This window comes from Crocodylus porosus, unplaced genomic scaffold (assembly GCF_001723895.1).
Source record: "Crocodylus porosus isolate Cpor-Errol unplaced genomic scaffold, CroPor_comp1, whole genome shotgun sequence".
In the NCBI taxonomy this organism is placed as follows: domain Eukaryota; kingdom Metazoa; phylum Chordata; order Crocodylia; family Crocodylidae; genus Crocodylus; species Crocodylus porosus.
In genome coordinates, this window is record NW_017728907.1 from 49,369,393 (window position 1) to 49,382,619 (window position 13,227).

Sequence of the window (13,227 nt, forward strand, 5' to 3'; positions counted from 1 at the left end):
GGAGCCCCACTGCCCACATCCCTCCAAGTCAAAATTGACCCGTCCACCACCGCTCTCTAGGTGCGGCCCTCCGGCCAGTTGGCGACCCAATTGACTGTGTGGGTATCGACACCACAGCCCCCCAGTTTCTTAATGAGAATGGGGTGAGAGACAGCATTAAAATATGAAGTGACTCTTCCTAAACCTCTCAAACCATTGCCAACAGACTAGGCACCTTTATTTCTGTCCATACTGCTGTCCATTCTCAGTCTGATTTAATTGTTACCTATCAATATATAATTTACCACTTAGAAAACCAAGTGTTAAAACAGTAGTGCTAATGACATATCCAAAGTACCCCAAAATTAGGAAATACGAAATTAAAGCTGACCATGTAAACTTGATTTGCCCTCACCCCCCACCCTTGCAACTAGACATTGTGAAAAGCCTTTAATTACATGAACACTAAGTTTTTTGGGTTTTTATAAATGTGGCCCCTATTTCACTCAATGCACAGGATTTTTTTTTATGTGAGGAGGGCCATTCTTGGAAACCTTGCAAAAATTTCTCATCATCTCCACTTAAATGTTTAAGAACTTAATTGAGACCACATGGTTTCATTAGTTTTGGATGGACCCCAGAAGCTTAAGTGGAAGTACTCAGAAATCTGGAAGATTATCAGAATTTCTTCAAAACTTCTGAACATGAAGTTTTGTGATGAGAGCTGGCTGGAAATTTCACATTTTCAAAATTGTGATTAAAATTCATTGTAGGATTTCTCAAGGGGATTTGATTTATTTTTCTTATTGGTTTATAAAATACATCAAATGGTATAAAAGTCTAAATATTGATTAACAATATTTACTCTTGTGGACTTTTTGTGAATATTTCTTTTTTTGTGATACTCTTTAATAGAGGCATGGAAAAAAAAAATCTGTAAGGAGGAATATTTGCTTCAGGTGCATTGAAGCCAGAGTGAGCTACTTGCACTAGAGCTTCAATATGAGAACTTTGACTCTGAAAGCATGAATTTTTAGGCCTGAATCTTGAAGATCCAGTTCTGTTGGATGAAAATGTAGTGTTTTACTCGAGGCTATTGACTAGCTTAGACTTCCATCTCGTGATGTAGTAGGACTGTCCAGCAGGAAGCCCTGAGATACCTGAGCTATCTTGGGTACTAGAAAAAAATTGGTCACAACAGCATGGTGCTCAGCATTAGATTAATTTACCCTGCTGGGAAGCTGAGCTCCATGGCTATCCTCTTTTTACTGGTTTCGGTATCTTGACTCCACTCTACAGCCCACAGCACCTATGCAACATACATGTTGAAATATTGCTTCAAATGGCAAAGGATTTAACACTTAATTAAGAAGGGATTATAGGGCCTCTATTCAGTGAAAAAGTATGCGCCGCCAGTTACAATACATATGATTTGCTGCAGGAGTTGGTCGTGGAATGTGCCAGAAAATGAGCAAATTCCCTAAGCCCCTTTTATCTCCTTGCACATACCTAACCTCCGCTTTATCTCCAAGGGAGACACAATTCAAAGGTTACAGCCAGCTGCAAAAAAGGTGTTCCCAGGGCTCAAAAGACCATCAACTGTTTGCATTCAAATAAAACACCTCCCGTTGCTACCAGGACCCAATGCAGGTCCTCTGCCTTGCTTGGCTATTTACTAGAAGTTTTACTAGGGTAAAAAAAGAAATAAAAGAAGTGTGAGCAATTTCTGTGACAGGCCGCCACTTTACAAATGTTGCTGCTGGACCTACATCAGTCCCTGATTGTGTAAATCAGGAGTGACACCACTGAAATGAAATGAAAGGACCAGCCCCTCAAACTGGCATAGCTCCGTCAGCTTCTCTGGGACTATGCCATACCCTCGTCCGATGGATTTAAATCCACAGTGTGGGAGCAGATTCAGGGCTACTTATACATGTGTCCTGCATTAAAAAGAAGGGCTCAGTCCTGATCTGACTCACGCGGATGTAACCCCCTTCACTCCTAAAGCCATCTCTCTTCTGGCTAGTCACTAGCCTGTTTTGCCCCAACACAATGGATTTATATGTTGTCACACTGTGGTCTAGCTCGGTGGTTCTTTACTTTTTTGGACTTTTTCTTGAACTTGAGGCACCCCTCACTGGACTCAAGGACCCCCTCCAAAACTTTTGTGACTGGAACGGTACTCAGTTTCAAAAACTAATTTTTATAGTACAGTGCCTACCTCCTTGCAGAGGGGTAAGGGCCAAGCCTGATGCTAGGTTTATCTACTTATCGGCTTAGCTCCTCACATCTTGCATCAGTTTTCAAAAGATCTGGCAGCACCCCAGGGTGTCCAAGCACCCTGGTTGAGGGTCACTGGTGTAGGTGAACCCCAGTGCTCCCCTTTTGGTTTTCTTGTCAGTCTTTCCAGGCACAGGATCTTCACCAGTTACCCATTCATAGAGCTGGGACCTCATAGATTTGGTGCCTTGTGCCACAGCACAGATACATAGATATAACTTTCTTTGAGTTCCATCTTCATGGGCTCAGCCATCTACATTTCAGGGGTGGTAATCAAAATATGAAACAGAAACTTTGCCAAAGACTCCTAAACCAATCACTCTTTACTTTAAGCAGCACAAGAAGCATACAACCAGACAAGAGGCTAAAGCACCAGTTCATCCATTCCCACCTCCATTCCCTCCGCACGCGGGAGTGTCCTTTGGGCTCCAGGCCAGCATCCTTTTCGTGATTCCAAAAATCCTTTTGAAGGATAGTTTTCTTTGGGAAAGAGGAGGAAAAAGAAGCAGAGGGGAAAGTGGGGTGGAATCCTTTGCCTACAGTGTTGGAAGAGGACTCGCGCTGTCTCTCACACAGACTCCCTGGTTTGAAAGGACACCATTACCACCTGGTATCTTAGGGGCCCTATAGATGTACAGCGAGGCTGCTCTGATTTGCTGTATATCCAGCACATTGAAGCAGACTCGAGTAATTAAGAGTGCAGAAATTAATGCGCTCCAGCAGTTTGCAGCAGCATGTGTATCGGTGTCTCCACACTGAAAAATGGTGGAGGAGCACTTTAAACTAGTTCAAAGTGCCCCAGCTGCCATCTTTCAACACGGCGATGCTGATACGTGTGATACTAGGGTGCTTTTAATTAATGCAGCTTGCTAATTAAAGTGCCCCCCTCTGCCCTCCAGAGCATGTCTATAAGCGTCCTTAGTTTCCTGGTTTGTGTGTTTTCCACCCTCTAAATCCTCACTGCCTTCAGACCACTTAGGACAGGTTCTCCCATCCTAGGCAGGCTCCCTTGTATTCCCTTAATCTCAGTAAACCCCTTTAAATTGATCTGTCGCTTCTTCAATCTAGATGGAGTAGGTGATACCTATTTGGGACCTCATGAGCCCATAACTCACTCACTACCAGTAGCATAACTAGGTGGGGCAAGTGGGGCAACAGCTCTGGGTGCTGAGTGAGACGGGCACACGGATGGCCACCATTACTAGCCATGGCTCAGCTGGCCACCCCAACTGCATCTGCTGCCCAGATCACAAAATGTCCCACTTATATTTCTGCTTACTACACCCTGAAGCATTAAATGAAATGACAGTTTCTTAAACCAGCATTTCTAGGTTGTACACAGACCTCCCAGGTCATTACAATAATTAAAGAAAACTGCTTATTACTGCAAAATATTCACATCTTATGTATTTGCCACCTTGAAATGGCCTGTTTCCATGGGGAAAAGAGCCCATCCCACCCCCAAAAGACAGCTTTCAAATTCCACCCCAAAATTTATATCCGAGTTTTTCCATTTTCAATAAATGCCCAAGTTAAAGTGCAAGGGAAAGAACCCACGTGTACAACATTCCCATGCTGTGGATTCATAATAACTTTTATTAATATATTATGCTACAAAAATATTTTGACAAAATAACATTAGAAAGCATCTTTTTTTTTTCATTACACTCTTCAAAACAGTTCATAAAAGCATGAGGTGGAATGGGGGGGCTTAGAAATACTTGAAAAATGTTTGAATTGGGAGCTGACCATTTGAATTGGGAACCGATGAACGTGTAATTGGTACGTTGATGTGACGCTGCAGCTTGAAGAGGTGTCATTTCTCCACAAAAACAGTGCAATCAAACAGTTGGGAAGGAGTTTCCCAAGATTAAGGCACTGGCTTAAAAACTAGTTGCTAGTATTTTTGCACTGGTATAAATCAAAAGAGGATTTCCGTGGGCTTGCAGTGGTGTGAACGGGCCGTCTCATGCGGCTGGTTTTCTCCAACTCAGTCAAACCAGATGAACTTGAAGATGGGCCCTGGTTGGCCTGGCAATCTCGCCAGAGGTGTGAATCTAGCCTACGCAGGTTTGGACCCAATATTGAATTACCTTATTCCCTAGAATTACCTTAGTCAGCAGCACTTCAGAGCAATGACATGTAGCTGATTTAAAAAAAACCAAAAAACCTAAATCTTGGCACTTTGGTTTCTCTGATATAAATACTCTGTGAACGAGTCCTTCCCACATGGGGGCTGGTTGGTAATAAATTGCCTGAGCACATTATTGCATTAAGGATGGTTTGAACTATCTCACTTTCTTGCCAACTGCCTATCAAAGAAAGTAGATAAATATACTGCACTGAGCCTTGGATTTCCCTCAGTTACCTCTGAGTTTGGAGGAAGGTGCAGGGAGTTCAAGACCAAGGGTTTTTGATTATTAATCAAACTCAGCAGTTACTACCAGTAGAGGTATAGGAAGACAATGGATTATTCAAAAACCCGAATAGGTACACTGGAAAAACATGCCATTCACACAATGTAATGTGCCACCCAGTGATCTCCACTTTAGACATGCTCTCCAGATGGCAACACACTTTAGGATAAGGTCTGTAGGTGAACAGTGGCAAGAAAAGCACGGACACAAAACAGTTGGAATAGATTCTTTTGTTTGCAATGCTGCATTTTCTTTTCCTCGCAGGCTAGATAGTTAACTAGCATGAGTTTGCTGCATTAGATAGAGGACCAACTCTACGAGGATTGATTTTAACTTAGTGTTCTGCTGTGAGACCGAATCACATGAGTTTTCAAAGTTGGATCTAACAATACCAAAATCATGACCCTTGTTAGAAGAAATTTCATGAAAAATCTGGAGGATATTTCAGATATACAGTGTGGCCAACAGTTGCAATTTTACTGTGGCTCTCGTGGTAGTGGCTGTTTTTCTTAAAGCGCCAACTCCTGGAGTCATGTGATTACACATAACTCCCAGCTTTTGCTAAGGGGAAAAAAGAAAGTCAATTTCTATCTCTTGTGGTTGCTGTGGGAAGCCTAAAAATCCAAGCCCTAAAAGCTCAAAACCCAAAAGGAAAATAGAAGTCCAGTGCAGCCGGTAGACCATGACTCTTATTATAATGCACACAGCATGCATCTGAATTTTATACACACTCTCCAAACAAAAATACACTGGATAGCACAAAACTGTGGTTCTGAAAGTCCTGTATTCAAGTGGGGCATGTTAATGTCATGATTATTTTCTACATTTATTAGGACTGGATTAGCACAGTTAATTACTATGTATTCCATATTGTCTAGAGTCCAGTGCAGTGGGGTCTTATTTTATAGTCCTTTATTTATTTATTGCTCTGTTTTACAAACATTTGACTGAAAGCAGTTAGTTGGAAAGATATCTGTAGATTATGGCAGTTAGTTGGAAAGATATCTGTAGACTATGGCATAAAGGGAATATTATCTGATTAGAGAACTGTGTTAAAGCTGTTGATGTAGAGCTGCCTCAGTTAGGGTCCATGGAAAACTCATTGATTACACAGTATTGGCCCTTCCCCATTTCTGGCTGCTAGATAGCCTTAAAGCAGCTACGTCTGCACTAAATCCTTTGCTAATATTGTGCTTCCAGAGGAGAAACTTGTTACAGAGATTTCGTAAGATTATCCATAGGAGGGCAGATGTCCTCTCTCTCTCTCTCTCTCGCTCTCTCTCTCTATATAGATCTATAGACATCTATCTATAGATAGCTATATATGTTGCTTTTGGAACAGTGGCTCAGAGATCTTTTTTTGCTACTACAGTGAACTTCCAACTGACTATTGTGTGTGTGCAATATTTTGACAACCAGTAAATTACTATGTATAGAGATATCTAGATCTAGATATCTATATATACCCTCACATACAGGTCAAAGTAGGAAATAATTGTGCTTTATTGAATAAGGTTGGGAGACGCAGGTTGTATCTTGAGCCCCACTAACATCTGACTGTATAATGCAAGACAGGCTACTGCATCTCTTGTTCCCCTTCTACCTCTGTCTTGCCTATTTGGTTTTAATTTCTAGGAGGCAGGGATTATCTCTAACTGTGCTTTACAGAGCAAACCAGGTCCCTCATCTCTAGATGCTGCCATATTGCAATGGTAATAACCCTGGGCTTTGTTCTATGTCATATACCATCGTCTCAAGAAAACCTGCATATTACCTGTAGTATGGGGTCATTTAGTATGGGGTCATTTATCTGGAAATGAGTTCAAAGGTCTCAGTTAAAAGATCCAGGTCACTGTCTGCTGCAGTAGAACCCTTTCCTAGGCAAGTTTATATTGAAAATGAAGAGTTTCTAAGCTGTTATACTCAAATGAAATCTCTTACAGCATAAGAGCTCAAATAAAACTGAAACTAAAGATCCTAAAACATGTTTCCAATATGCGATCCAGTGCAATAAATATCATGCAAGGTGAATGGCTTCCTTCCAAAACCAACATCTCTAACCTTCCACAAGCCAAAATATACAATGTAAAAGTATGCATGAGACGTGCTTGAAGCTCTCACTGGGGGCAACGCTCAATGTTTTCCATTTCAAGTTGTAGGCTTTTGTACCAGCCCTGGAAAAACAGATCTAGCTCACTAAGCAATGTACCCCCTCACTTCCATGCCATGCACCTAAAATGAATCTTAGCATCCTTCTATCTGAAGGGAAGCAAAGCCTATATAGTCGATTCAGAAAAAAACTCCCTCTATCATTTGTTGCCTTGACATTGCACCAAAGGGTTGATCTTTACCTGGGATGTGATGGAATATGAAACAAAAAAGTCATGTACAACCTGGAGCATCCTAGCTTTGTGGAGCAGGTTCCAGATAAAGGCATTTGCCTTTTACACCCTGACTATTCCTTAACCTGCCGTATTTTCTTCTGTTAACTGTGATAGAGATGGAACAAACAAACAAACACCTAATTTTGTTAGTATGATTCACCGTACAATTGCTTACAGATCCCTATGCAAAATGTCCTTTCCATTCCTGGAAGGCTAAACACTAGAGTGGATTGCTATTAAATTTCCTGTGGGAAAACTTGAGTGAAAACCCAAAACTAAAATTATTTTAGCTTCTTTAAAAAAAAAAAACCCTCCTATTTACAAATTCAGTCTGCCTGCTGCAAAGCAATGGCATCGTTTGATTGATCTTTGTATTGTTTTCCATTTCTGATTTTCTTTGAAACTATGAAACCTTCCAATCAAATTGAACATATTCCACAATTTTCATTTCCACCAAAAAAAAAGCATTGAAGAACAAAAATCAATTTGCTCTACTAAACGTGCTGCCTTTTAAATTATGGGTGGTGTTCAAAATTCTCTGTAACTAGTTTCCAGAGAGTAGCAAGCAACCTGGTTCTCACTGGACATGTGTACACATTCATTAATGCACTATACTTACAGCACATTAAGTTTGGTACCTGTCATCACAGGACTAATTCTAGACTAATTCTATTGCGCATTAGCACGTTTTTGCCTGCCGCACTAATGCACAGGAGAATTAGTCTACTGTGCATTTAGCCCACTGAGGATGAGATTGAAGTGAAGTTTCATGCTTCTTCTCTTTTCCCTGTATATCACCGTCAAACTCAAAACAAGCCATTTGGCAAGTGAGTGAGATTTTTAGTGGGTATAACCTGGCACAGCTCTATTAAATAAATAGAAGTGTCCTGATCTCCACCTCTTGAGAATCTTTCTGTATGCCTTCATGACCAAAGGGCCCAATCCAAAGTTTAGTGAAGTCAATAGGCGTCTTTTCATAAATCTGAGTGGGTTTTAGATTAGGTCATGATTCAACACAGAGGGACCAGTCATATACATCAGAGCAGTAGGAGCATGGCATTACAAACCTGAACTTTAAGCTGCTTCTGCATCCAACCTGCCCAGCCTACATTGTCTAAATGATGGCCAGACACAAGTTCTGTAGACCAGCATGTGATTAAACAGTTACAGCCTGTAGCTAGGTCAGACCCTGTTTTTGTCTGCACTGAGGAAAATCAGAAATAGAGTTACGCTGATACACCATGTCTATAAGAGGAGATACCAACTCTGTAGGGGTACCCTAGACTTAAAAGGCACATCTTCAGTCTGTGTGTTCTTACTCCAGGTTTATTACCAGGAACTGCTAATTAGTCACAGTGGAGACAAGGCAGTTTGTTGTTTCTGTATGAAATAAAAGGGTGAGTTAAAGATTTATCTTGAATTGTTAACGTGTGGAAACCCCCTGTGGGTGTGGCTACATGTGCTTTTACACATGCCTAAACTTAATGCATATTTGCCTAATACACATTAAGGCAGTTTAGGCATGCATGTACACATGCATGCACTAAGGTGCATTAACACTGTGTTGGGACTGATTTGGGACTAAAGTTATGACAATGAAACGTTTGATCATCATTTGCTTTATAACTACTAAAGTTAGTCCCAAGTCACTCAAAATACACAGTGCAAATGGACCTTAACCTGTCTACATATGTGTTAAGGCCCATGAGCTATTTGCACACCAATTTGATACCTCCTTTTGAGGTATCAAATTTAGGCAAGAATAGCTTAAAATCACCATTTTTAAAGTGTATTACGAGCATGCACTTATAGACCTGCACTCTTAATGCACCTTAAATCGGGCTAAAGCACCTGAAATAGGCATGTGTAGTCATGCCCTATGTCTCCTTCACTAAGATTTTACCTAATGTTAAGAACACACTTTTTTCCTAATGGAGATAGCCCACAGAAAGCAGAATTTGCCTCAGGTGTATTTAAATTGCAGTGAACAGATCGAAAAAAAAAAGATAAAATAAAAAGGATCAGCGCAAATTGGCCTATGAGACGGTGGCTGTAAAACTGAAATGACCAAAACACGTTCTTTGGGGGTCAATGCTGACTTTGGCAGTGTCAGTTCAAAGACAGATATAGCAAATATTAATTTATCCATTTCACCATTGCTACTGTTTAATACGGATGTTATTAACATATAAAACAACAATAAGTTTACCAGTCGAATAAATACACTTTCTTTTTTTTTTTTAATATGAACACATATATTTTACAAAGCCCCATAGCACTATGGGAAATAAAGATCCTTCTACAAAAAGAAGATGTAAGTCAGTGTTACCATAAAGCTTTAGAGTTTTAAAACGTATCTGGGAAAGCAACAAAACCAGCTAGAGACACAACCATTTCCCTTCAGTTAGAACATCCGGGTTGAAACTGCTCTTGAACAAGCCTCCTGTTTGGTCATAAATTATCTCTGTTCTCTCCTCTGGCTATTGCACATGAAATGAGGTGGGTCAGGAAGGCCTCAGTAGACTCAGGAGGAAAGAAGCTATTGCTACACAGAAAGAAGCAGTTAGTGATGGCACCAACACACTGCCTGGCGCTGAGCTTTTGGGTTGATGGTGAGAGGGGCGATCTGAACGGGGTCTCTGATCCAGTCGGTTTGAAATCCAAATGGGTGGCTTGACCGTGATGTAACCATTGGTGATCTTGATGTAGGAAGGTAATGTGGTCGTGCTAAAAAGAAAGACAAAGGGAGAAAATTATATGATGTTTGTTTTCCCTGTCCAGGTATTACTGAGCCAGCATCTTCCTAAATCAGTACTAATAACAAGCGGAACATCTTGCCCAAATATAGTTCTTTCCCCTGAAGAGCTTAATATGCTAAATACCTCACCACCTCCTTCGCAGAGGCATGTTATGGTCTTTGGTTGCTACTGGGGGAAACTGAGGCATGGATTGATGCCACTTACCTAAGAGAATCCAGTGAGATCATGAAAGAGAACATGGAAGCCTTGTCTCTACTCATTTACTCTCATTTATGGCTGCAATCTTAGAGATGAGAACTTCAATTCAACTGGCTACAAGGGATTTTCAATCAAAACAGAGTGTCTGAAATACAGTTGATAGAGCTATGATTAGGTACGTGGCTCTGGATCTGGGCCAATAGTTACATGACTGAAGTATCATTCAACCTTTATGTTAGAGTTTATTTATGATGTGCTTTTAGGATCTAATTCTGGTCCCAATGGGCATGACTATATGTGGACTTTAACCCACAATGGCTTATTCTACTGTGCATTAAAACACCACATCAAAAACAGTGCCAGTATGCTGATGCACAGTAGAATTAGTTTACTGCTCATTAATGATCACTAAAAAGGCATTTGCTTTAGCTAGTGTGCATTGGGGCTGCCTAAAGCACCTTTAGATAGTACCTTATATTAGAGGTACTACATTTAATGTGCAGTAGCAAAAACATGTTAATGAATGTGTAGACATGGCCAATGAAATCTAAAGTAAGAAGTCCCATTCAGAACTAAGTTTGGGGTCTCAGGTTGCTAGCCCCATCCCAGACAACTTTCCATAGGAACGGACGCGCTCTCAATGTCCAACAGTGAAGAAGCCATCCTAAAATCACAGAAAAGTAGGGCTGTAAGAGACCTCAAGAAGCCAGCTAGTCCAACCCCTTCTGCTCAGGGAAGGATCATCGTTGCATAAAGCATCTCAACCAAGTGGTGGTGTAATATGAACCTAAAAATGTCCAGTGATGGAGATGCCACAACATCTCTCAGTAATCTGTTTCAGTACTTAGTCACCTTCATAATTCAAATCGCTTTAAGATCCAACCTAGATCTCTCCTGTTGCAATTTAAGACCGTAATTTTATAACCTGCACCATGTGGACAATGAAAGGTTTGATCACCATCTTCTTTATAACAACCCTTTTTGTGTCTCAAGATTGGCGTCAAATCCCCACCTCAGTCTACGCTTCTCCAGAGTAAATAATTGAAATTCTTCCAGCCTTTCCTCATAGGCTATGTGCTATAGCTTTGGTCAAGAATTGCAAACTATGGGATGTGTCTGGTAGCTTTTTAATCTTAAAGACAGGACAGTCTTTTGACAAGTGAGGGGAAGAATGACAATGCAATGCGTGTGCCAACAGTGGCAGTGTTTAACTGAAGTTCTTTTCCCATTTGCAAAGGAGCAGGACTCCAGTAAACTACCCCCGGAAAAGCCAACAGCCAGTGCAGTCCTTGTATATAAACATGCATGCAAGTCTACAAATATATAAATATACGTGCATGCATGTATACAAATATATATAATGTATGCACATATATATATTTAAGTATATATGTGTGTGTCTATATACATACACACACAGATGTATATCTCGTAGAAGCAGAACTTCTGAAGAAGGAAGAAGAGATTTTTCAAACATGATGTAGCAAAAAAATGCTCCCCAAATGCAGACAACATAATAGGCTGTGGCCAGATTCCCAGGGGATACAAATCCACATAGCTATTTTGAAATAGAGACACATTGATTTACACCATCTGCCACACTGACTTGATTTGGAGAAACGTCTGTGACTGCAGAAAACTGCAGATAAAAAGGTCATCGGGTAACTGAGGTTTTAAGCAGGAGGATACAATTCAGTGGCACAAGATGCAAATGTGCAAATGTCTTCTGAATGAGCAATAACAAGCGGAAGCTAGAAAATACTAGTATGAAGTTCTACACAAGTCTCTTCTGGATGCTATAAACATCTGGAGTAGATCTCCATGAATTCTGTATGTGAAAGGGAAGGTCTGATTTCACCCAGTAGATGGCAATGGTAAACACAAACGAGCAGTCAACGAGTCAATCAATACCTTTGACAAGCCAGTTCATCACATATGACATTTCATGGATGTTGTGATGCTTCCTTTTAATTCCATTTCTACTCCTTATACTAATCTGCAGCTCTTTGGGGTAACATTTTTTGTTTGGTATTGCATTCGATTTATTACTCCATGCTTTTATCTCGCGTATTATTAAACTTCACTAACGTCTAAGGAATTAAAGCAAGGCATTCCTATGGACAAGACACGCTGGTTACAAATTAAGGATATGGGAGCTGTCTCATGAGTTCAGGCAAAACGTCTGTCTAAACGGTAGCGTGTCTCTGACAGGAACCGGTCGTGGATGAGCCACAGAAAGATGTAAAACCCCCATTATGGAGAATTCTCTAGTAACTTGACCCCAGAGAAAGCACCTTCCCAAATGCAGGCTGCTTGTTGTTGGCTTATGTCCTGAAGAACGAAAGCTTATATGTCTTATAAAACATTATCCCCTTCAGAATAACTATGGGTAGCTTTGCGTTTAAATGTCTAATATGTACTGAGAATAATGGTTCTAATAGCTAGTGCAGAGTCATGTCAATGGCACAGTTGTTATTTTTCAATATATACCTATTTTTATTAAGAGAAAATTTGATAGGCCAATCAATCATTTTAAAATCAAAACTTAGGCTGGATGTTAAGCCCCCTAAGAGGCAGTTAGGAGCTCATTTGAACTTTCCGCATTTTTATTCATCTTTGAAAAACTAGCCCTAAATTGTTTTGGTTTGTTTTTGTTTTATTTGAAAACTGGACTTAGGCTTCTCACATTAGATGGTCAGAAGGTAGGTTCTTCCCTGCGGAAAAATTTCAACTCGCCAAGAAAAAAAAAAACATCAACTGAAACCCTTTCAGATAAAAACAGAACAAATCAATTTAAAATGACCTTGTGGGGGTGTAGATTGGATGCTTTCTGTCCCCATTCTCTTGCCAGGGCTTGGTCTAGTAGCCAGAGCACATCTTCTATGATGTGCCATAGTCTACTCTCTCCACACATCAAGGCAGACACAGTCCAGCCGGGGGACCAGGCCCACGAAGGAGAACAGGGGCGTTAGTCACCCAATCTACAGCTCCCACAAGTTGGTCTGGCAGCATTTCTAATCAACATTTTCATTTTGGGGCTTAAATTTTCCGTTTTCTGCTCAAATATTTGGGTGGGTCGTTTCTAAAAACTGGATGGGTGGGGGGTTGTTGGCAATCAGGGCCTTTTCTTGAACATTTTTGTTTAATTGCAACACACATTGTAACCAGCTTTCAGAGGCTATAAACCAGGAGCAGACAGATGACATCAAT

The 13,227-nt window shown here is 40.6% G+C and overlaps 1 protein-coding gene and 1 long non-coding RNA gene across 2 annotated transcripts in view; both read right to left on the bottom strand.

Moving 5' to 3' along the window:
• Window positions 1-5,237: 5,237 nt before the first annotated feature.
• LOC109307453 lies at window positions 5,238-8,655 on the bottom strand. Its single transcript, XR_002100266.1, has 2 exons — window positions 5,979-8,655; window positions 5,238-5,930 (listed from the first exon to the last, which is right to left on the bottom strand). It is a non-coding gene; the product is annotated as an uncharacterized LOC109307453 (long non-coding RNA).
• Window positions 8,656-9,303: 648 nt separating this feature from the next.
• The window catches only part of TRABD2B (TraB domain containing 2B), a 406,241-nt gene continuing 402,317 nt past the window's right edge, over window positions 9,304-13,227 (bottom strand). The window contains exon 7 of the mRNA XM_019530624.1: window positions 9,304-9,787. Within this exon, the coding sequence (XP_019386169.1) occupies window positions 9,565-9,787 (223 nt within the window). The 3' untranslated portion in view covers window positions 9,304-9,564. The remainder of the gene's footprint in view (window positions 9,788-13,227) is intronic.